The following is a 23804-nucleotide window of genomic DNA, read 5'->3' as shown; positions in this document are numbered from 1 at the left end:
TCCAACTCCCTGCAATAATATGTAGTTGTCCCACATGGGGGTTAAATTTGCAACCTTGGCATGATCAACACCACACTCTCACCAGCTGGACTATCCAGGCTGTTTAATCTTGTATTTATTTAGAGAAGGCAGAAGAGATATGATAACATTAGACATAGAGGGAAACAACCCAACAAAAATAGCATCCAAACTGGTACAACTCTGAGTCAGAGAGGGGAAACGCTGTTTTTCTACAGTGCCTGGCACAATATTGATGAATCGATATTGGTCACAGTGAGTTGATTGACTGGCTCTCTCTTGGGATTCCCCTGGATGAATGGTCCCAGGGCCTTGCCTGAAGGTCCATGAGGCCACCGCCTTGCTGGAGCAAAGCATGTCAGTGACTGGTCAGTGGCAGGATGGGAACACAAGAATGCCACATTGGGTTCCATGATGGGGGAAAAGGAGGATACAAACACAGGAAAATAAAATGAAGCAATAATCCATGAACTGACAAATCCTTCAGGAGTTCCTGACCATTCTGAGGATCCTGCTGTAGATCTGCTTTGTTTTGATGCTGTAGATGATGGGGTTCATCAAGGGTGGCAGGAGAATGTAGACATTGCCCATGATGACATGGAGGAGGGCAGGAGCTTGCTGTCCAAACCGGTGTACGATGGAGAGCCCAAGCACTGGGACGTAGAAGACCAGAACGGCACAGATGTGGGAGACGCAGGTGCCCAGGGCCTTGTGATGGCCCTGGTTATCAGAGGCCATGCCCAGGACTGTCCTCAGGATGAGGCCGTAGGAGATGAGGATGAAGAGCAGGTCAGAACCCATTGTGAGGAGGATTAAGGTGAGAGCATAGAGGCTGTTGAAGGTTGTGTTTGTGCATGCCACGCGAATCATATCCTGGTGCAGACAATAGGAATGGGAAAGGACAGCATGTGGACAGTAGGGGAACGTCAAGAGGAGAGAGACAGGGGGCAGTATTAACAAGGTGCTCCTTAGCAGGAGGACCACTCCAATTCTGACCACTCTACTGGAGTTCAGCAGCGCTGCATACCTCAGAGGAGAGCAGATGGCCAGGAATCGGTCCAGGGCCATGGCAAAGAGCACAGCTGACTCCATGAAGGAGCAGGAGTGGATGATGAAGAGCTGAGCTACACAGGCTTCCTTGCTGACCTTTTCAACCTGGAACCAGAGGATGCCCAGCACTGTGGGTGCCGTGGCGAGGCAGAGACCCAAGTCAGTGGTGGCCAGCATGGCCAGGAAGTAGTACATGGACTGGTGCAGACTGGGCTCTGTCCGTATGACATAGAGGATGGTGCTGTTTCCTAGGACGGCTGCCAGGTAGGCAGAGAAGATTGGGATCCCAATCCAGCCATGAACCTCCTCCAACCCAGGGAAGCCCCTCAGGGCAAGCACTGCAGTGCTCAAGTTGGCAAAAGTATCCTGCACCATGATGAACCTCGGCTACTATCTTTCACTTCCAGGATCTCTCACACGGAAATGGAGCATTGGAGGACAGTTGTCATCTTTGAGGATGGAATGCAAGGAAGAATTCCTGACTCTTCTTCAAGAATAAAAGGATAGCTTGCAGTGAAGCGGATGGAGAAATCCTGATCTCCTTGATCCGAGTCTCCCTCCTTGAGTGTTTCAGGGGCTAGTAGAGTGGCCTGGAGGGAATCTTTGCTGGGGCAGGAAGGGTCTTCTCTTGGATGCTATTACGATGCTGTGGAAGAGCCTCCTTGTGGCTCTCTGAGCTCCAAGGGTAAGGCTTCTGAGCCTTGAGTTCTTCACCGCTGCTCCTTTCCAAGTAGCTGAGAGAAGGCTATGTTGTCTAAGCTGCCTTGGCAGAATGCTGTTCTTCCCCCTTTTTATTTTGTTTTTGGGGAAAGAGAGTTTGCATGCAATATTTGGTTGCAAGAAAGAGGACAGGCTATGAGCGTTTATAGAGGACCTTCTTGATGTGGGAATGATGAGGATGATAGTGCAGCTTAGGAGCCCCCAGACAATAACAATGATGGGGAGATCCACAGTGCCTAGAACAGTGCAGCTGATTTGCTGCCTGTGCCGTTAATTAAATGTTCCCATGAGCACCTTCTTTGAGCAGGTGCCTGCTTTAGTCTCTTGAACTCTGGAAGTAGCCAGGGAGTAACACTCAATTCGAGGAGCAGGAGGAATTATTCTGAGCTCTTCCACGCTTACAAGGAAACTTCCCCTTATTGCTGGATTCACCCAGCAGTGGTTGATTTCTACAAAGAATGGGAGCTGGGCTAAGGGCCTTTTGTAGTCTCCCTCACTCATCTGGAAGACAAGCTCTCCACCCATTCCCAACAGGGGTGTAGCTCCCCTGTCCAGCACCTGAGATAGGTCAGCCACCAAGGTGCCCAAGGCTGTTTTAAGACCAAAAATGGGTTAGAACCAAGGGTGAAATTGATCAAGATCATCTGTACCACCCAAGACCACTTTGGCGCATCATAGTGATCTGGAGCTCCAAAAAAGGGACCATTATCAAGGCAGGAGAGACCCAAAGAGGCATTTTTGCAACAGTGGTTTAACAGTGAACTCATCTACTGCACCACACACCTTACCCCACCTTCACTGGCCTCTATGACTACAACCTCCATCAACCCCATCGAGCAAGGCTATTCTGGCTGGGGAGGATGGGAGATGTAGTCCAAAACATCTAGAGAGTGTAGTGGAGAATTTCCCAGACTCATTTGGATTGCCAGTAAAGACTCCAGCAAAAATATAGGAGCCAAACAGCAGCCCGTAGGCCTGGTCTTTATTGTTTCAACAAGACTTCAAACTACCACATATAAGAAGTTGTGAGAAGCCCCCCAAAAAGGATGGCTCTCCTTTTTGTAAGTTTCCGGAAGTTACCCATAACACCTTTAGTAAAACATCATACATTTGTTATAACTATGTCACAAATTGGGAGGGGTCTTCTGGCAGAAACCTGAGCACCAGGCTTGCCCCGTCCCTCACCTGACCTCCACCTCCCACCCTTTAAGTGAATCAAAGGTTTTCCCAGCCAAGTTAAGCACACCCTTTTGTCTCGACTGAGACCCCATTCCACTGAGGTTGGGTTTGCGATTGTTCTTGGAATGACTACCTGTCTAGCACTCAGGTGTCAGGATGCCAGCTATTATCACCCAGGCAGTGTTGCCAGCTGAGTACATGTGGTCTCAGCTTCAGGGATTATAGCTGCCCCATCTCATGTCCCAAGCTCCTCCCATGATAGCTATTTAAAACCATCACTATGTAAAACCATCACAGGAAACATTTTATATGAATTTCTAAAAGTTTTCGCGACAGAGGAACCTTCTAAAGCAGGCATGGTCAACCTCGCCCCTCCAGATGTTTTGGGACTGCAATTTCCATCATCCTTGACCACTGGTCCTGCTAGCTAGGGATCATGGGAGTTGTAGTCCCAAAACATCTGGAGGGCCGAAGTTGCCTATGCCTGTTCTAAAGCTAGAGCCGAGGCTGGTTTGACAGCTGCAGTGCCAGTGTAGCCCTTGGTAGGGGGCGCTGTTTCATAACTCTCTAGGCATTCTCTTCTCCAATAGGCTGGGATTTCAGTAACTGTCAAGATTACGGGTTTTGATTGGTTGCTAGTGGTATGGCAAGTGGTCTACCCATATCTACAGGTGTGCTTTGGCTAGGGAGGGGGAAAGGAGGCATTAACAGGGGGTGTGAATGGGGCATTTGAGGTAGAGTGAACCTTGTTACTGGAGGGCTGCTCACCCCCCTTTCCTTCCTATGAATTATAATAATAATAATTTATTATTTATACCCCGCCCATCTGGCTGGGTCCCCCCAGCCACTCTGGGCGGCTTCCAACAAAACACTAAAATACAATAACCTATTAAACATTAAAAGCTTCCCTAAACAGGGCTGCCTTCAGATGTGACTCCTGGCCTCACAGTGGCCTCTTTTAATACCCAGGAAGGGAGTCATCAGGTTTGCAGCTGACCACAAATGTTGGTTTGTATTATTTTTATTTCAAAGTGATATACAATGTGAAATGGGTGTGTGTGGAATCAATAAAACCAATTTAAGAATAATAAAGTATGACCTTGTTGTACTTATAAAAGGAACAAGCAAGAATCTGAGAATAAACCCGAATTGCACCCCCTCTCACTTTATGGTGCATTCAAGTCCTTTCTGGTTAGTTAAATGGGCTGGAATCATATTATTTTGTCGTATTCTTATGCATTCCTTTCATCTTTAGTAACTGAGCTGATTATGTCTCAAAAGTGAAGACTCGCCAGTCTGAACTCAATGACAGTCTGTATCATTTGGACAGCAATCTTTTATTTGCAACAGTAAACATCATGTACTAGAAAATTAAAAATTATCTAGGTCCAAGCTATCTGAAAGACCAGGCGATTTTGGAACTGCATGCCCAGAGAAGTTAGACCAGGCTCCCTCCTCGTTGTCATTCTGCCAGCAGATGAAGACCTTCTTGTTTTCCAACAGTCTCTTGGGGACTGGTTGTTTTCACTGGAAGGAGTGGTGCTGTGCTCTTTGCTCCATGAGGTCAGCAATGCTGCAGAGATGCTGGCGCTGCTCTTCAGCATTATACCTGCAGAACCTCCTGCCTGAGAAGCCTCTCCATCTGCTCCCTTCACGGTGGCCTCAGGAGCCCCACACATCCAGCCAGCCAGCCAAATCTCTCAGGAAGGCAAACTTGAAACACCTGAGAGGCTATTTAGCAGGTGAGAGGAGGAAGCCCAGGCGCTCCCACCAGCGTTGCCCAGCTGCCCTTAAGCACCAGGGCCTCAGCTTCTGGGGATCTTTGCTGGGAGGTTGGCAAAGGGAGCCTATAAAGTCTGTTGCCTGCCCTTCACAGGTGCCCCCTTGTAGAATCGGTATCACCAGGACCCCACAAGGACTCTGCCTCTCTGCTGCCTGCTTGGTGAGTTTTTCTAATACAAAGCGAGTCAGCACTTCAAGCTTCCTTTGGTGGCCACCAGCGCAGCCTCCACAACATAAGAAGTGTCTGCTGGATCAAGCCAATGGCTCATCTGGTCCAGTATCCTGTTCTCACAGTGGCCCATTATGGGAAACCCACAAGCAGCATTTGAACACCAGAGCCCTCTCCCCTACTGTGATTTGCAACAGCTGGTTTTCAGAAGCATTGCTGCCTCCAGCTGTGGATTTGCAAAGTAGAGCCATCCTGGCTAAGAACCATAGATTATCTTCTCCTCCATGAAGGATATCTGTCTCTGTTCATTCATAAGGTTGTGCCCTGTGTAACTGCTTTTCTTCCTGATCCCTGTGGGACAAGGGAGGGGGAGGAATTCAGTTCACCTTTTTTTTTTTTTCTAAAGATGAACTTCTTTAATTTGAACTGAGCTGAAATAGAGCTGTCCTTTGAAATTCTCTGAGTTTTGCATCCCAGCTCCCTGGCCAAGGAATATATAGTGATTGTTTTAACTGTTTTTAATGCCGACTTTAAAATTAACTTAAGCTTCCCTATGACGAGTGAATAATAAACCGAAATAACAGCAGCAACAACACACATATGATTGAAAATAATATACAGAAATGCATTGTAATAAGAAAAAGGGATTTCCTAAAATGTGCATATTGGACAACATTTTGTATAAATGTTAGGAGAAACATGCACTAAAATCCTGCTGAATATTCTTTCTCTTCTTTTTTTTTTATTCAGTTTTACATTTAACATTTACGTTCATTCATAAACCATAATAATAGAAATGTAGGATTCCCTGAATCCTTGGACTCCTCTCCACCCCTCCATGGATTCAATTGTTAATCTTTTCCCACCTGCATCATGTAATGTTTTCCATTTTTCCTTAAAATTCTGTTCATACCATAGTTCTTGTTACATTACAATTGTTGTCATAATCCTACCAAAAATCCTGATGAATATTCATAAAGAATTATTTAATATTATTTTTAAAAAATGCAAACAAATTTGGAAGCAGCACTGATTCAGAATCTCAATTGTTGAAACTGTAGGAAGGGAGGGGGCTCTTGTGCTTGGATCCTGCTTGCGGATTTCTCATAATGGGCATCTGGTTGGTCACTGTGAGACCAGGAGGATGAACCCCATTGGCCTGATCTTCTTATGTTTTTTACGTGCAAATGTGAAGAACTGAAGTGAAGACTGGAAAAATGAGAACCTGAGCCAATCCAAAATGGACAGATTTGTCCCTCCATATGTGGGGCTGGACCTTGCACAGTCCACATGTTCCCCCAGTATGTATTTCTTCTCTCATTGCTGGAGTTCCATGCCTAGAGCCAGGACAGCTGAAGCAAAAGCTCTCAGAGTCACAGAGGATGCTACTGCAGGGAGTGTGATCCCCCCCCCCCATCCATCATATCTGATGATCAAGAGTCTGGAAATCAAACCTTCTGAGGAAGTTGGGTATGGAGAAGGGGAGACTGAGAACTGATAGGATAGTCACCTTCAAATATCAGAAGATGGAGCAAGCTTGGTTCCTTCTGCTCCAAAGGGGAGGACCTGAAGCAACAGATTCGAATTGCAGGAAAGGAGGTTCTGACTAAACGTTAGGAAGAAGTTTCTGAGGGTAAGAGCTGTGTGACAATGGAACACTCCCTCAGAAGGGAAATCAGAAGGCCCCCTGTCAGGAATTCTTCAGCCAGGATTCCTGCTTTGATGGAGATTGAAACAGATGGCTCTCGTTCAACTCTACGCTTCTGCTATTTTATGACCTCAGAGGCTGGAGGTTTTTAAACAGAGATTGAATGGCCATCTGCTGGGGTTATTTAACTGGGATTCCTGTATTGCAGGAGGTTGAGCTAGAAAACTGGGGGATCCCTTCCAACTCTGCAATTCTACGATCTTCTCATGTCACCTTTGTGTGTGTCTGTTTTTCTCCTCTGCGTTTCAGGAAACCTGTGAGTGAGGCTAAGCAGCCGTGGTGAATCATCTGCCTCCGATGAAGCTGGTTCCTCATGGCCCTGGCCAACCTGACCCACTCCTGGCCTCCCACGTTCTTCCTGCAAGGCATCCCAGGGCTGGAAGCCTACCACATGTGGCTCTCTGTGCCGGTGTCCTGCATCTACGTGGTGATCATTGCCGGGAACTGCACCATCCTCCTGGTGGTGGCCACAGAGCCAGCTCTCCACAGACCCATGTGCTACTTCCTCTGCATGCTGGCAGCTATTGACCTGGCAGCCTCCACCTCCGCCCTGCCCAAGATGCTTTGCATCTTCTGGTTCCAGGGCGGGGAGATCCAGGCTGTTGCCTGCTTGGCCCAGATGTTCTTCATCCATGCCTTGTGCATGATGGAGTCAGCGGTGCTGCTGGGGATGGCGCTGGACCGCTATGTGGCCATCTGCTTCCCGCTCAGGTACAGCTCTTTCTTCTCCAGCTCACTGGTGGCCAAGATGGCTGTGGCCGGCATAGTCAGGGGAACGCTGCTGATGGCACCTTGCCCTTTCCTGATCCGGAGGCTGTCCTACTGCCGGACCAACGTCATTCGCCACACATACTGTGAGCACATGGCAGTGGTCAAACTGGCCTGTGGGGACACCAGCATCAACCGCACTTATGGGCTGAGTGTGGCTCTGATCGTCATCGGAGGAGACCTTCTCTGCATTGGGCTCTCCTACTTCTTCATCGTCCGTGCAGTGCTCCGTCTCTCTTCCCGCGAGGCGAGGCACAAGGCTTTTGGCACCTGTGGCTCCCACCTCTGCGTCATCTTGATCTCCTACAGCCCTGCCCTCTTCTCCTTCTTCACCCACCGCTTTGGCCACTCTGTGGCCCCCCATATCCACATCCTGCTGGCCAACCTCTACCTCCTCTTCCCTCCCATGCTGAACCCCATTGTGTATGGGGTGAGGACCAAGGAGATCCGGGAACGGGTCACCAGGGTTTTCCTCCCAGGCAGGGTCATGGTGAAACTCAGGCTGAGTTGAGACTGATTCCCTTCCCCCCTAAATGCCAACCCTACCTGGCTGGAAGGGCCCTGGCAAACTCCATTTGTAGCTGGTTGGATTGGGACGATGTCATCTACCTTTCCTGTACCTCGAATCAGGTGCCGTGCCCCAAATAAGTTCTTCTGCAGCTCGGAATGCAAGGAAGAGAGGATTATTGATGGCTGCTAGCCATGATTGCTATGCACTGCCTTGGTTAGAGGCAGTGATGCTTCTGAATCCCTGTTGCCTGGAAACCTGAGGAGGCGAGAGGGCTGCTCTTGTGCCCAGGTCCTGCTTGTGGGTTTCCCATAATGGTCACCTGGTCGTCCCCTGTGAGAGCAGGATGCCGGACTAGAGGGGCCCTGGCCTGACCCAAAAGTGGTCTCCTTGTCCTCTTAGCTCAGTCCCAGTCTGCATCTGCCCTGGAATTGTTTTCAATATGTCTTTACTGTTTGCTGCCCTGGGCTCCTTAGGGAGGAAATGTGGAATATAAATTAAACCAGTAAATGTGTCAGAAGGGGGCTCTTTGTGCATGCAAATGTCTGAGCGTGTAGGTCCTTTACACAGTGGTGGATTCTGGCTCCAGTAAAAACTCCCCACACTGGCAAACCCATGCGTGCATATGTCAGGATGCATCTAGAGCCCCTTCTGATGGATGACAAACACAAAATGGTGAGGAGGAGGAAGAAATTAGCCTGAATGGTCCCACAAGCCCATCATGTGTTCTCTCGGTGCAAGGTGTGTGTGTCATCCGAACCCTGCAATGGCTTCACTGCAATAAGTGAGATCTCCAGTTGAAGGAAGAGCTTTCACAGCTGAGAATTTGTGTGCCTGTTCCTCTGAACCAGCTGGCATTGACTGCCTGGCCTGCTGAATGCCAGGCAGTGGCACGAGTGTTGTGGAATGCCCTTCCGGATGAAGAACGAGAGGCCTCCATCTGTATCTGAGAGCCAGTGTGGTGTAGTGGTTAAGAGCGGTAGTCTCGTAATCTGGGGAACCGGGTTAGCGTCTCCGCTCCTCCACATGCAGCTGCTGGGTGACCTTGGGCCAGTCACACTTCTCTGAAGTCTCTCAGCCCCACTCACCTCACAGAGTGTTTGTTGTGGGGGAGGAAGGGAGATTGTTAGCCACTTTGAGACTCCTTAGGGTAGTGATAAGGTGGGATATCAAATCCAAACTCCTCCTCCTCCTCCTCCTCTTCTTCTTTTTCTTCTTCTTCTTCTATCAGCATTCCACTGGCTCTTGAAGACACACCTGTTCAGACAAGCATCCCCCCACCTCACCCCCAAACTTGGACGTCTGGATCTTATTCTTTCAGTTGTTACCTTTACTGTGTTAATTGTTGTGCTTTTTAATGGACTTGTTTATTTGTGAATTTTAATTATGTATGGATTTTATACATGCATACCCCTTAGACACCATTGTAGCATGTGAGTGATATATACATTGATAAATGAAGAACACTAATAATGGAGAGGTGGTACAAACGTGATTACAGTGTCCTTTACTGGGCAATATGTGGCTTAAAGGCTCTCTAAGCTTCAGTTGCACAAAATCCAGGCAAAGGATAATTGGGAGTTTCTGGGGCCCAGAGTATGAAGCTGGGTGGGAAAGAGGGCCAGTCCAGTTTTCTTGCTCTTCATTGTTTCTCCATTATGGAGCATATGGCTACACCAAATTGTCACACAGGCAATACCCCAAATAAAGGAGGATTCATGCAAAAAGGTGAATCTGTCCATTTTTTAGGAGTTTCTGCTGTTTCCTGACAGTCAGAGGCTCAGAATTGTCAACATCCTTCTGAGAAGAGTGTGAGGAATAAATGCTGACTCTCCATTGGCTTAACAGAAATAAGATATATTACTTACTAGATTTAATAGAATGCACCCATAGTAGCTATATTCTCAACCCCAAATTGTATAGAAAGGGTGAGACTCTCTCTCCTTTCCTGTTAATCTGCTTGTTTCCTTTCTGCAGCCTGTTAGCTGAACCATGAAAGGTTGAGCAAGTTCCAGGCTATCCAGACAAGCAGTGCAGGAGAGCAGGTTGGCAGGCAGCCAATCGTTTGAAGTAGATAGGAGCTAGTCCCTTTTTAAATTCTTTCCTTTTTTTGCTAAAGGGTGGCGCTGTGGGTTAAAGCCTCAGCGCCTAGGGCTTGCCGATCGAAAGGTCGGCGGTTCGAATCCCTGCGGCGGGGTGCGCTCCCGCTGCTCGGTCCCAGCGCCTGCCAACCTAGCAGTTCGAAAGCACCTCTGGGTGCAAGTAGATAAATAGGGACCGCTTACCAACGGGAAGGTAAACGGCGTTTCCATGTGCGGCTCTGGCTCGCCAGAGCAGCGATGTCACGCTGGCCACGTGACCCGGAAGTGTCTCCGGACAGCGCTGGCCCCTGGCCTCTTAAGTGAGATGGGCGCACAACCCCAGAGTCTGTCAAGACTGGCCCGTACGGGCAGGGGTACCTTTACCTTTACCTTTACCTGTAAGCTATGTATTGCTCTAAAAACTCTTGTTATAAAATTTGCTAATTAAGAAGCTTGTACAGTGGTACCTCGGGTTACAGACGCTTCAGGTTACAGACGCTTCAGTTACCCAGACTCCGCTAACCCAGAAATGGTACCTGAGGTTAAGAACTTTGCTTCAGGATGAGAACAGAAATCGCACAGCGGCAGTGGGAGGCCCCATTAGCTAAAGTGGTGCTTCAGGTTAAGAACAGTTTCAGGGTAAGAACGGACCTCCAGAACGAATTAAGTTCTTAACCTGAGGTACCACTGTATACAAAATAACCCACAACAGAATATGCTAAGCTTGCTGAAGAGAACCACCACTTTAGAACATGATCTAGTCTGTCTTTGTTTGAAAATGAGCAAACGCACCCCCAGCCGTTTGTAAAAAGACTTTCTCCCTTTCTCTGCGAGAGAAAACAGTTCATCTGGAGTTCAAGGGTTCAGGCTGATACTCCCTTTGAAGTATTAGCAGCAGCCAGACACACACCATCCTCAGAAGAAACAGAAAGCTAAAATGAGACTTTCAATATTGTTGTTTAGTTGTATAGTCATTTAGTCGTGTCTGACTCTTCATGTCCCCCTGGACCAGAGCACGCCAGGAACTTCTGTCTTCCACTGCCTCCTGTAGTTTGGTCAGACTCATGCTGGTAGCTTCGAGAACACTGTCCCACCATCTCGTTGTCCGTCATCCCCTTCTCCTTGTGCCCTCCATCTTTCCCAACATCAGGGTCTTTTCCAGGGAGTCTTCTCTTCTCCTGAGGTGGCCAAAGTACTGGAGCCTCAGCTTCACAATCTGTCCTTCCAGTGAGCACTCAGGGCTGATTTCCTTCAGAATGGAGAGGTTGGATCTTCTTGCAGTCCATGGGACTCTCAAGAGTCTCCTCCAGCACCAGAATTCAAATGCAACAATTCTTCGGCGACCAGTCTTCTTTATGATCCATATTTATAGAATATATTAGAATACATTTAGAATATATTAGAATACATTTACAGCTAACCTTTTCCACCTGGCCTAGGGGGCAGGGCCCAGACTCACCAGCCCCACTGAAGAGGCTCCTGGTGAGAGTGGAGTAACATTGCTATGCCTGGCAACAAACCCTAATTCTTGGATTCCTTTGACCCACCTTTTTGTGCCTGACAAACAGCCATGTCATATTTATGATAATGTTTTTTCCCTCTTGTTAACTATGCTGTTTTAAATGTACATTTTATATTTGACTTAGTGGTGTTTTCTTTTAACGTTTAAGATTTTTTTTTTGTTAACTTTGTTTGTGTTAAATTTGTATTCTGTAGTTGACCTCCTTTGTGATGTTTCATTTTGAAATCTTTAAGATAATATTTTTGTTTCCTCTTAATTATGTTGCTTTGACTGTATACTTTACATTTGACTTTCTTCAGAAATGTTTGATTCTCGATTGTTTTGTTGATGTTTAATATGCTGTAAACTGCTTTCAGATTCTTCTTAAAAATATATAGCGGTATATAAATGAAATGAATAATAATAATAATAAATATGTTAGTGTTATTTTTCACCTATATAATGCATACCACCTCGTTTTCTACACCTTAGTGGGATTGGAGAAGCATGATTTTTCAAGGAAGGCTGCGTTAAGTGTTGCATATTGTTCTGGGAAGTGTGGATTGCATGGTTGTGCTTCTCAAAGCAAATTGAATGAATTATCTCCCCCATCCTGTCCGGACATACCACCCTCCCTGACCCTTTTTTGAACTATTTGTAGTAGGCAGCCCTGCTCACAGAGGCCCCCTTCGGCAGGGCACCCTACAACGGGGAAAACATTGGATGTGAGCCACAGCATTTTAATCTTCTCCTCCTTCAGTCAATAAGGGCTTAGAACCTTCTAGGAAAGGACCTGTTGCTTCAGGACATGTGCACAATATGAGGCACATAGTCCAAGTCCCAGCTGGTTGCATAAGGAAGTTCTCTCTCTCTCTCAGACACACACCCATTATGTGTTGCCAGATATCCATTTCTGTCCTCAGTGCATGGAAGTCAAAATGATGGGGACCCACAGCTCTTTATTTTACAAATGGATCCTAAAACCTCCTATCCTTCTAGGTGCCCTCCTCTGCCCACCTTCCAGTTTGTCAACATCCTTCTTAAATAGTGGTGCCCAAAACTGGACACAATATTTCAGGTGTGTTCTGACCAAGGCAGAAGAGAGCAGGAATATTACTTCCCTTGTTCCGGACACTAGACTTCTGCTGATGCAGCTGAGAATAACATTTGCCTTTTTTTGTTGCTGCATCACAGTTGACTCTTCTTGAGCTTGTGGTCCACCAAGACCCCTAGATCGTCTTCACATGTACTGCTAGTAAGCCAGGTGTCCCCCATCTTATATTTGTGCATCTGGTTCTTCATGCCTAAGTGCAGAACCTGACATTCGTCCCCAATTCGTCCCCAATGAAATACATATTGGTAGTTTGGGACCAGTTCTCCAATCTGTTGTCTTGAGTTCTGATTCTGCCTTCTGTGTCACCTGCAAATTTGATGAGCATCCCCTCAGTTCCTTCATCCAAGTTGTTTATAAAGATATTGAACAACAACAGGCCAAGGAGAGAACCCTGAGGCCCCCCACTTGTCACTTTTTCCCAGGATGATGAGGAACCACGAAGGAGTACTATTTGGGTTCAGTCAGTCTGCTACAAATCTACCTAACAGTTACTTCATTCAACCTACATTTTACTAGCTTCCTTATGAGATACTAAACACAGTTTCCTTGGAGGAAATGAAACACAGGAAACCAGGAGATCATTGGGGGCACACTATGGAATTAAACTCTGAATAAAGCATTATTTCCACATGGGAAGACTGAACCTTTGAGTGAATTAAGTAGGGCCTTCCTTACATTGACTTCCTCAGAGGTTCTTCACTGAGATCATTCTGAGGATCCTGCTGTAGATCTGCTTTGTTTTGATGCTGTAGATGATGGGGTTCATCAAGGGTGGCAGGAGGATGTAGACATTGCCCATGATGACGTGGAGGAGGGCAGGGGCATGCTGTCCAAACCAGTGTACGATGGAGAGCCCAAGCACTGGGACGTAGAAGACCAGAACGGCACAGATGTGAGAGACGCAGGTGCCCAGAGCCTTATGGTGGCCCTGGTTATCAAAGGCCATGCCCAGGACAGTCCTCAGGATGAGGCCATAGGAGATGAGGATGAAGAGCAGGTCAGAACCCATGGTGAGGAGGATGAGGATGAGGGCATAGAAGCTGCTGAAGGTTGTGTCGGCGCATGCCATGCGGAGCAAGTCCTGGTGCAGGCAGTATGAATGGGAAAGGGTAGCATCTGGGCAGAAGGGGAACTTCAGGAAGAAAGGCAAGGGCGGCATGAGGAGAACAGTGCTCCTTAGCAGGAGGACCAGCCCAATTCTGACCACTCTACTGGAGTTCAGCAGCGCTGCATACCTCAGAGGAGAGCAGATGGCCAGGAATCGGTCCAGGGCCATGGCAAAGAGCACAGCTGACTCCATGAAGGAGCAGGAGTGGATGAAAAAGATCTGAGCTATGCAGCAGGGCTTTCTGATCTTCTTCAGCTGGAACCAGAGGACGCCCAGCACTGTGGGTGCCGTGGCGAGGCAGAGACCCAGGTCCGTGGTAGCCAGCATGGCCAGGAAGTAGTACATGGGCTGGTGCAGACTGGGCTCCGTCCGTATGACATAGAGGATGGTGCAGTTTCCTAGGACGGCTGCCAGGTAGGCAAAAAAGATGGGGATCCCGATCCAGCCATGAACCGCCTCCAGCCCAGGGAAGCCCCTCAGGGCAAATTCTATGGTCGTGAGGTTGGCAGGAGTGGACATTGCCATGAGGAACTTCAAGGAATGGCTGCCACTTCGGAGTAGAACACTCCCTGTGCGGCTCACAATTAATCTTATCATCGGCCTGTTTCCACTTCAAAGGCAATTAACAAGCTGCTAGAAGTTCCTTGTCTCCTATTAATGGGACAACGGAAAAGGATTTTCCATGCCCTAATGGCTGCCAAAAGGTTGATATTAAGGAACTGGAAAAATAAAGATACGAAACCCTTCAATCAATGGGCTGATGATATGACATCACTGTCAATTGATGAACGGACTGCTTAGAGGCGCAGGCTCTGTGTGGATAAATGTGATAACATATGGAATGAGTTTATACAAAATGCAGTAGGCTATTAGCATTTACATAAGCACTAGGAGAACCACACTATACCAGTTTATGCAACAATGTATGGGAATAGCGTACAGTGGTACCTCGATTTTTGAATGCCTGCATTGATAAACATTTAGGTTTTCGAATGCCGTAAACCCAGAAGTAAATGCTTTGGTTTTCAAACATGCCTCTGAAGTTGAACATGCTACACAGCTTCCGTATTGAGTTTTCCGTATTGAGGTTTCTGTATTTGCTTGTTGTTGTTGTTGTTGTTTGTTGTATATTTTCATTTTTATGTGTATCTTTGTTGTTGTTTTTCTCCCTCTTACTTTTCCTTCTCCCCCCCCCCGTATCACTTTATTTCTTTTTACTGAAATCACCTTAATAAAATATAAATATTATAAAAATAAATAATTAGAATACAATAAAAGAATAACAAAGCAATGGCTACCACTTCCTCTGCGAAGAGGACAGAGGTAAGTACCACCATCAGAATCCACTGTGGGGACATTCCACTGCTAGAGTTTAAGATTTTGCAGTTTATGTATCTTAACTGAAAATGAGAAGAAGAAGAAGAAGAGTTTGGATTTGATATCCCACTTTATCACTACCCGAAGGAGTCTCAAAGCGGCTCACATTCTCCTTTCCCTTCCTCCCCCACAACAAACACTCTGTGAGGTGAGTGGGGCTGAGAGACTTCAGTGAAGTGTGACTGGCCCAAGGTCACCCAGCAGCTGCAGGTGGAGGAACAAGGAAGCGAACCCGGTTCCCCAGATTACGAGACTACCGCTCTTAACCACTACACCACACTGGCTCTCAGTGAGGGGCTGCCAACCTTCCTCCTTTCACTTGCCAACCACATCTACCCACTAAGCTGTTTGCCAAGTCACCTTCTCCAACACCTGGCCCACCCCTCCTCCCTTTACATCTCATTCCCACCCTGCTTTACCCCTCTCCTATCCTGTCTCTCCTTCCCTTGCAAGTTGCCCCAAGGCCCTTTCCCTCCTCTCACAGCTCACCCCCACCTCCTCTTAAGGGAGGGGGAGGCACTTGGGAGAGTGTTTTTCTGAAGTGCCTGCTAAGAGCATAATGTATTGGGTTAGGCACTTATGCCAAACCACTCTGAAGAAACTCTCCCCCCCCCCCCACACACACATCAGTTAAAGTGTGCTGGCGTCATGTTTGCATGACAACAGCCTTGCATTTTTATGTATATAGGAGGAAGATATTTATACCACACCTGAGCCAGCAGCTAACAATATGATGAAAACTATGATGAAAAGCAATGGCTTAACAAGCGCATGAAAGGAGAGAAGAGCAGAAATAACAAGAACTTTGCTTAAAGGTCACATGACCTTATAGGAAAGGTCTTGTTCTCCTTGCCCACCTTGCTTCCTTTCTCCACAGTGAATAGAATATCACACAGGTCCTATAGATATTCAACTGGTCCCAGTCTATTTAAGCTTTTCTGTGTCAAAATTTGTGCCTGGCATTTGTCCGGAAACAAACTGATAACTGGTGCAGTAGATCTTTACATTGCAAGTGCCATTCCATCTGTACACTGTTCCTTCCACTACAGCTTGTGTTCATTATTTTTTGGGGTGTGGGGCTGGTGCAAACTCTGCAGCTAAAGGGGCTGGCTCTCTGCACACTCCATAGCCATGTTTTGTTGTACCTACCTTGTTTCCAAGGATGCTGCCCTCGCCACTCCAGACTGGGGATGGAAGAAACCCTTGTTTCTAGGTGAACCCTGGAAAAGCTACACTCTAAGCAGGCAGCACAAACATGCATTGACGTTCTTCAACAGGTATGGTGCATCAAACATGCATTGACATGCATCAAATGATAGAGAATCTACATGGTCCATGAAAATGCATCAGGTGACGGGACGCAGACACCAGGAAGTATCTATGCAGAACTCTCTGGGATTTTATCTCACATGTGCCCCAGCATCAGAAATATCAGGTCAATGGTGACCACGGCTCAGATCCAGAAGACTGGTTGTCAGAAGGCGCCATTCATCTGTGGGCTGTTCTCTCTTACTCTCTTTTTGGGGGATTTTGTGTAACAGTGTGGTGATTCTGCCCATCAAAAGCAGAAGCTCCGTTCCCCATTCATATTCCTCCTTGGTTCCAGTCAATTGAGGAGAGAGGGAGCTGCCTTAAGTCTTGCCTAAGCTGTAGCCTTCTGTTCCCTGTAGGACACCCACCTTCCATAGCACCAGACAGCTGCTCCTGTTCCCTGGGAGTGCTTCTAGCGGGGAGCATATGTGATGTCTGGCGTGATGTAATCTTGGGGTCTTCAGGCAATATGTGAGGTGAGGACAGTCACAAGGGAGAGGGCAGCTGCTGATTTGTTCTCTGCGCCACTAAGCCCTCTTCCCAAGGGTGTCTGTAGGAGTTTAATTCTTAAGAGACTTTAATCAGGTACCACAATCTGGTCCTACAAAACTTCCCCACCACTCTATATATTTTGCTTCTGCTACTAATAATTAATGATTAATAATGTTGTTCTGCAATAATGTTTTATTCCTCTTGGAGTGACCTTCCAGGCTTTCTTGTTTGTGTTTTGAAAAGATCGGGTCATATTCCAATGGATTTCTGTCTGGTACACTGTTGCTCTTGATCACACCTTCTGCCTCCCACAATGGGGTTTGATTTCACACCTTGTGGAGGAGTGGGGAGTATGTGACCATACGCTCAGGGGATTGTGGAGGAAGGAAGGAGCCTGGATTCTCCTTCCCTTTAGGAGTAATACGCCATTGGAATGGAAAGAATCAGACAAACCGTCGACTTCTTGTGTATTTTTGAAGGTTTGGTAAGTCTAAGGGAATGGTCAGGTTTATTGTCCTGGCCTTAGTTGGAGGCTGCAATGGGGACTTCAGATTTTCAAGGTATTGCAATCCCCCCCCCCCCCAGTTTTAACAAGTATATTGACAACAAAGGTACTGAGATTCTTCCTATGTTTTTTATGACAGAGGAGCTTAGCAACAACATCTATGCATTTATTGCAAACTATTACTCTGAATCGTCCCAGGGATTTCAATGCAACATGCTCCTTTGTAAATGTGCAGGGGATTGCACTCTCCATCTTGCAATGCCTGCAGGTGTGGCTTTAGAAACGAGCCAGGCCAGGCTGTGCAATGTGTGCCTGTGTCAAATCGCAAGGAAGCTGTGGCCAAAGAAGTGGCTGCTTTGCCTCAGCGTATGGGATTGCAGCATCGCGGGGGAGCTCACGCTCTGCACTCTGAAAGACGAAAGGCTTCGATCCCTGACATCTCCTCTTACAAGGATCTCTGGCAAAAGGAGTGGGAAACTTATCACTGGCCGAGGCCAGACCATCTGAATAAACCCGGCAAAAGTATGCAAAATGAGGTGGGGGTATTCATAGAATGCTCCAACTACTGCACAATTGCACTCATTTCACACGCTAGCAAGGTTATGCTTAAAATTCTACAAGGCAGGCTTAAGCAGTATGTGGACCGAGAACTCCCAGAAGTGCAAGCTGGATTTAGAAGGGGCAGAGGAACCAGAGACCAAATTGCAAACATGTGCTGGATTATGGAGAAAGCTAGAGAGCTCCAGAAAGACAGCTACTTCTGCATCATTGACTACGCAAAAGCCTTTGACTGTGTCGACCACAGCAAACTATGGCAAGTTCTTAAAGAAATGGGAGTGCCTGATCACCTCATCTGTCTCCTGAGAAATCTCTATGTGGGACAAGAAGCTACAGTTAGAACTGGATATAGAACAACTGATTGGTTCAAAATTGGGAAAGGAGTACGACAAGGCTGTATATTGTCTCCCTGCTTATTTAACTTATATGCAGAATTCATCATGCGAAAGGCTGGGCTGGATGAATCCCAAGCCGGAATTAAGATTGTCGGAAGAAATATCAACAACCTCAGATATGCAGATGACACAACCTTGATGGCAGAAAGTGAGGAGGAATTAAAGAACCTTTTAATGAGGATGAAAGAGGATAGTGCAAAATATGGTCTGAAGCTCAACATCAAAAAAACGAAGATCATGGCTACTGGGCCCATCACCTCCTGGCAAATAGATGGGGAAGAAATGGAGGCAGTGAAAGATTTTACCTTCTTTGGCTCCATGATCACTGCAGATGGTGACAGCAGTCATGAAATTAAAAGACGCCTGCTCCTTGGGAGAATAGCAATGACAAACCTAGACAGCATCTTAAAAAGCAGAGACATCACCTTGCCAACATAGCTTTAACTGTATAGTTAAAGCCATGGTTTTTCCAGTAGTGATGTATGGAAGTGAGAGCTAGACCATAAAGAAAGCTGATCGCCGAAGAATTGATGCTTTTGAATTCTGGTGCTGGAGGAGACTCTTGAGAGTCCCATGGACTGCAAGAAGATCAAACCTCTCCATTCTGAAGGAAATCAGCCCTGAGTGCTCACTGGAAGGACAGATCGTGAAGCTGAGGCTCCAAGACTTTGGCCACCTCATGAGAAGAGTAGACTCCCTGGAAAAGCCCCTGATGTTGGGAAAGATGGAGGGCACAAGGAGAAGGGGGTGACAGAGGACGAGATGGTTGGACAGTGTTCTCGAAGCTACCAGCATGCATTTGACCAAACTGTGGGAGGAAGTGGAAGACAGAAGTGCCTGGCGTGCTCTGGTCCAGGGGGTCACGAAGAGGCAGACACGACTAAGTGACTAAACAACAACATTCATAGAAAGCCAAAGAGAAACCATCAGGGTCATACCAAGCTGATCTTATTCACTAGGGATGTTGAGTGCTGTGCAAAGTGGGAAGGAAATGTGTGTATTTCCAAAGCTACCCCATTGCTTCAGACTCAGACCCTGAGTCTATTGCTTTTGCTATGCCTCGGGGCAGATAAAAGCCAGCCAGCCCAGTCCCAGGTTGCGGGAGCAACATTGTTGGTAACAGTTCTTGCCAGCACCCTGTCCTGCTCTTCTGCCAGAGTTCCTGACCTCACCCGACTCCCTGCCTTGGGCTTCAGCTGTGCCAGACAGTCTCCATACCTCACCCTCGTCCTCGGACTGTACTTGAACCTCGCCGCACGGGAACCCCCTGGGTCATCTATTCCAGCTCCCCTGCAAGGCAGTAATCTCAGCTAAAGCATCCAACCTTTGCTTAAAAACCTCCAAGGAAGGAGAGTCCGCCATCTCCCAAGGGATTCTGCTGCTCTTCCCATCAGAATGTTCTTCCTGCTCTTTAGGCAGCAGAAACTGCTTTCTGGTCCTCTGGGTCCCTTATTCTGGGTGCTCCCCTCTAGGGCAGGAGAAAACAAGCTGGCTCCCTCTTCCATGGGTCAGCCCCCCAGATATTGAGAGGTGGCTCTCAGGTCTCCATCCAGGCAGGTCTCAGCTGAGGGGGGAACTGGAAGACACGCTGTCCCTGCCTCTCCTGGGACTACACATTGCTGAGCTGCAAAATGCAGGAAAGTGCACATTTTGAAAGCTTTGGGTAGGTTATGTTAATGGAGAAATCTGAGGGTTCCCTTGGACAAAAAACAAGGACACCGGCCAGGAATACCAGAGCAAAGCAGCAGCCAGTAGGCTTGGTCTTTCTTGAAGACTGTCGAGACAGGACTCCCACCTGACACCAGCTGCAACAAGATGGAAGCCCCAAACAGCAGAGCCTCCAAACTTTTATCAGCTGCTAATCCCCATGTTGCTCTTAAGATAAGATTTATTGCTCAGATAAATCCTGGCGTCCAGTGCGCTTCGGCTGCGCAGCTACGGTGGACTTCAAAGGCCACATTCCAAAGGTTCTGAGCAAACGCAGAGTTGAAGCAGCGTTAAGAGAAAGCTGTAAGCTCAAATGCTTTCTTCAGTGTGCTAAAATAAAGTCCAGACTGGATCTTAGCAGCTAGAAGCAGTTTTATTTACAGCAGACTATCCATTATCGTCCACAGCGAACAGCATCGTCCTCTCTCCTCAAAAGCGAAAGTAGAGAGAAAGAACAAAGGCTGGAGACACTCAGAAATGTTGCAGGGTCTCCCCCCTCCCAACAGTGGGCAGTGCGTACACTCTGAGCTGTTTAACCCTGTAAGCTCAGGTTCTCCTCACAGTTGCCCCCCCCAAACTACATCACTCATACATCATGAAAGGGGAGGTCTGGTGGCAGTAATCTGAGCATCCTGGACCCTGGCCCATGGTTCCCCTTGCCTTCCATCAAACACCCATGGAATGTAACCTGACCCTTTTGTCTTCGGCTGGGTTTTTTACTTCTGCGATGGCTACCTGTCTGGCACTCAGGTATCAGGATGCCAGGGATTATCCCTCAGGCAGAGGGGCTGCTGAGTAGCTGAGCTCACATGTCTAGATGAATTTCTGAAGTTTTCCCAGTGAGCCAGTACATAGATACATTTATCAGTGAACTCTTACATTTGGTATCATGCAGCAGAGGCCATTTGACCAGATAGGAAGAAACTGTGAAGTGTTTTGTGGGGACCAGTCAAAAAAGTCACAAAAGTGATGGTGCTGATTTTGGTAGTGGGCTGCATGTGCATGATATCTACTGCAGTGGCAACCCCCCCCCCCCAACCTATACATAAATTCCTGCAACAGTTACCTTCCAATGCCTGGCTATACCTCTTGGCTCATCCTCCAAACTTTGCTGGGGGGCTGTGTTCCCCCTCCCAAAGGAGGGACACACTCTTAGCACCTGAACACTGTACCACCTCATTCCTGCTGCCGGGGTGAGAGGGTTTATACAGTGGCGGGTAATCAAGGGACGGAGCAGCAGCTGATTTGCTACCTGTGCTATGACGCCCTCCTCTCAGCTGAGCAGGTGCCCTGGGGGGACCTCAGATACTACTACTACTACTAAATAAATACTACTACTACTACTACTACTACTACTACTTCCGCAGCACTATAAGTTCCTTGTTTTCATGTTATAAAGGGCTCTGAGTTCCGCCTTCTGGAGTACCATGTCTTTTTGAGAGAACTGCTGTGGAGCTGAGATGAAGGAGGAGAGACCATTTCCTCTCCACCCAGCAGAGGTGTGGAACTCCAGGAAGACACAACCTGAAAGACAGTGCGCTATTTTATTAATTCTTTTTATAACTCCTGCTTATGTTATATGTATTGTATATAATATAATATATAATGTATTGTAATTTTCATAAAATATATAGACTGCTTGATTGTAAAAACACACACAACACTTTCAAAATGTTTTTTAAAAATATTTTTATTAGTAATTTCAACATAACATTTTATCAAATAATATATCATCCTAAAATTTCCCCCCTTATTTTTCCTCTCCAAAAAACCTGACCCAGCCTCCCCTCCCCCTCAGCCTTCCCTCAGCTCCCCTCTCTGGTTTATCAACATATTTTATTTTCTGCATGTTACAATACTGTACAGATTTTTAATTTTCTATCTAAATGCTATCGATAAAAAGTTTGTAAATGTTTATTCAAAAACTGCCAAGGAGTCCAGTTTATTTTGTTGCTTCTTTATGTACTTTGTAAAGGGTTCCCATTCATCTTTAAAACCACATTTATCCTTGTCACATAGTTTGTGTGTCAGTTTTGCCAATTCTACGTAATCCATCAATTTTTCCATCAATCCCTAACAAAAATGCCTTAAGTTTTTAAACAAATTTTAATTGGAACATTTTCTTCAACTCACTATATATCATTTCCCCAAGCTTTTTTATTTCATTACAATCCCACCACATATATTAAAAAGTCCTGTCTCTTTCTTTACACTTCCAACACATATTTGAGCTGGTTTTGTTCATTCTTCCTAACTGCACTGGTGTCATATACCATCTATACATCATCTTCATATAATTTTCTTTCAGCAAGGAACAATCTGTGAATTTTAAATCGGTTTTCTATAACCTTTCCTAATCTTCCATCATAATATTATGACCTTTATCTTGTGCCCATTTAATCATAACTGATTTTACCTCTTCGTCTTTCGTCTCCCATTCTAACAGAACACCATATTTGCCTTTCAGCAGCTGGAATCTAAGTCTCTCCTGTATTTGTCAAAGGACTCTCTGAAATTCTGATGTTAGCCTGTATCTCCTTTTCATGTATGTGAAGGAAATGCCCTCTGGGAATTCCCATTTATATCTAATGTCAGCTCTCCTGAGTGCTATTGTTAAATATCTATATTTGGTTCTTCTAAGTCTCAATTTCAGTGGAATCTCTCTAAAGATATCTACTTTCTGTCCGGCAACCACATGATTTTTTTCAAAAACTGTTCTGAAGAATCGCGTCCTTCACTCTTTTTGTTACTAGTCTTAATAAAACATCTCCTGGCTGCGTCCGTTCTCGATTTTCACGCGATCTAATCCTGAAACAGCTCTCTGAAAGCCCACCCAACCAATTTTTGCTTTCTCCCAGCCATTCTGAAATTGTCTGTGTGACATATGTCTCCTCCAAATTTGGCTCTGAATCGGATTCTGGAAGGCCTCTGTCAGGAATACGTTAACTTATTACTTCAGCTAAATGTCACAGGATTAAACAAGGTACTACAATGGTACCTTGGCTTACAAACGCTTCAGGTTACAGACTCCACTATCCTGGAAATGGTACCTCGGGTTAAGGACTTTGCTTCAGGATGAGAACAGAAATCGTGCTCCGGCGGCCCCATTCGCTAAAGTGGTGCTTCAGGTTAAGAACAGTTTCAGGTTAAGAACAGACCTCCAGAACAAATTAAGTACTTAACCCGAGGTACCACTGTACAGGCACAGCTTCTCTTAAACTCCCTCCTCTCATAATCAGTTGTTACGCATCAGGTATCCAGAATAAATGCTAAAAGGCTGAACTCTGTTTCTGCTGCTTCTCTCATTCCCTTCCTTAGTTATGACAGGACAGCCCAGCTTCCTTCATACCTTGGTCCGTGAGCGAGGGGCCACTTTTCCTCGGTTCCCCTCTCTCTTAGCAGTCCCACTCCCGAGGTATTTTCCTCTGTATGCCAGACTCATCTGTGTCCTTTTTACTGACTCAGAAATCTCCTTTTCCTAGAAAATCTCTCCCCTCCCAAATGGAACGAGACCCCAGAAGAAGAGTCTTCCCATCGGAACACTCTCTCCAGACCCTCAAGATGGACTTCCTATCTCAGCTACGACTGTTAATAGAGGATGAGCTGCCTCACTTCATGAAATTAAAACCTCGCTCCTTCAAACTATTAGAGTTCAAAGACTGTGATAAAAATGAAAGAAGAGCAAAGGGAGAACAATATCGTGGTTCTCAAATGATGGATAACATAGGTTACTACAGGAGTAAGAAAATAAAA

General features: G+C 46.5%; 3 protein-coding genes across 3 annotated transcripts; 1 reads left to right on the top strand and 2 right to left on the bottom strand.

Moving 5' to 3' along the window:
• Positions 1-501: 501 nt before the first annotated feature.
• LOC307214980 (olfactory receptor 51G2-like) lies at positions 502-1443 on the bottom strand (the record flags this gene model as incomplete). The annotated part of the gene is made up of 1 exon (XM_079974097.1): positions 502-1443. The coding sequence occupies one exon, from the start codon at positions 1441-1443 to the stop codon at positions 502-504; it is 942 nt and encodes a 313-aa protein (XP_079830223.1).
• Positions 1444-6939: 5496 nt separating this feature from the next.
• On the top strand, positions 6940-7905 carry LOC307214958 (olfactory receptor 52P1-like; the record flags this gene model as incomplete). Its single annotated transcript, XM_079974074.1, has 1 exon — positions 6940-7905. One exon carries the CDS (start codon positions 6940-6942, stop codon positions 7903-7905), a length of 966 nt encoding a protein of 321 aa, XP_079830200.1.
• Positions 7906-13283: 5378 nt separating this feature from the next.
• Positions 13284-14231, bottom strand: LOC307213927 (olfactory receptor 51G2-like; the record flags this gene model as incomplete). Its single annotated transcript, XM_079972158.1, has 1 exon — positions 13284-14231. The coding sequence occupies one exon, from the start codon at positions 14229-14231 to the stop codon at positions 13284-13286; it is 948 nt and encodes a 315-aa protein (XP_079828284.1).
• Positions 14232-23804: the final 9573 nt, after the last annotated feature.

This window comes from Podarcis cretensis (assembly GCF_951804945.1).
Source record: "Podarcis cretensis genome assembly, chromosome: 4".
NCBI classification, from domain to species: domain Eukaryota; kingdom Metazoa; phylum Chordata; class Lepidosauria; order Squamata; family Lacertidae; genus Podarcis; species Podarcis cretensis.
The sequence above is the reverse complement of the archived record's forward strand: the minus strand, read 5'-3'. Positions and strand labels throughout refer to the sequence as shown.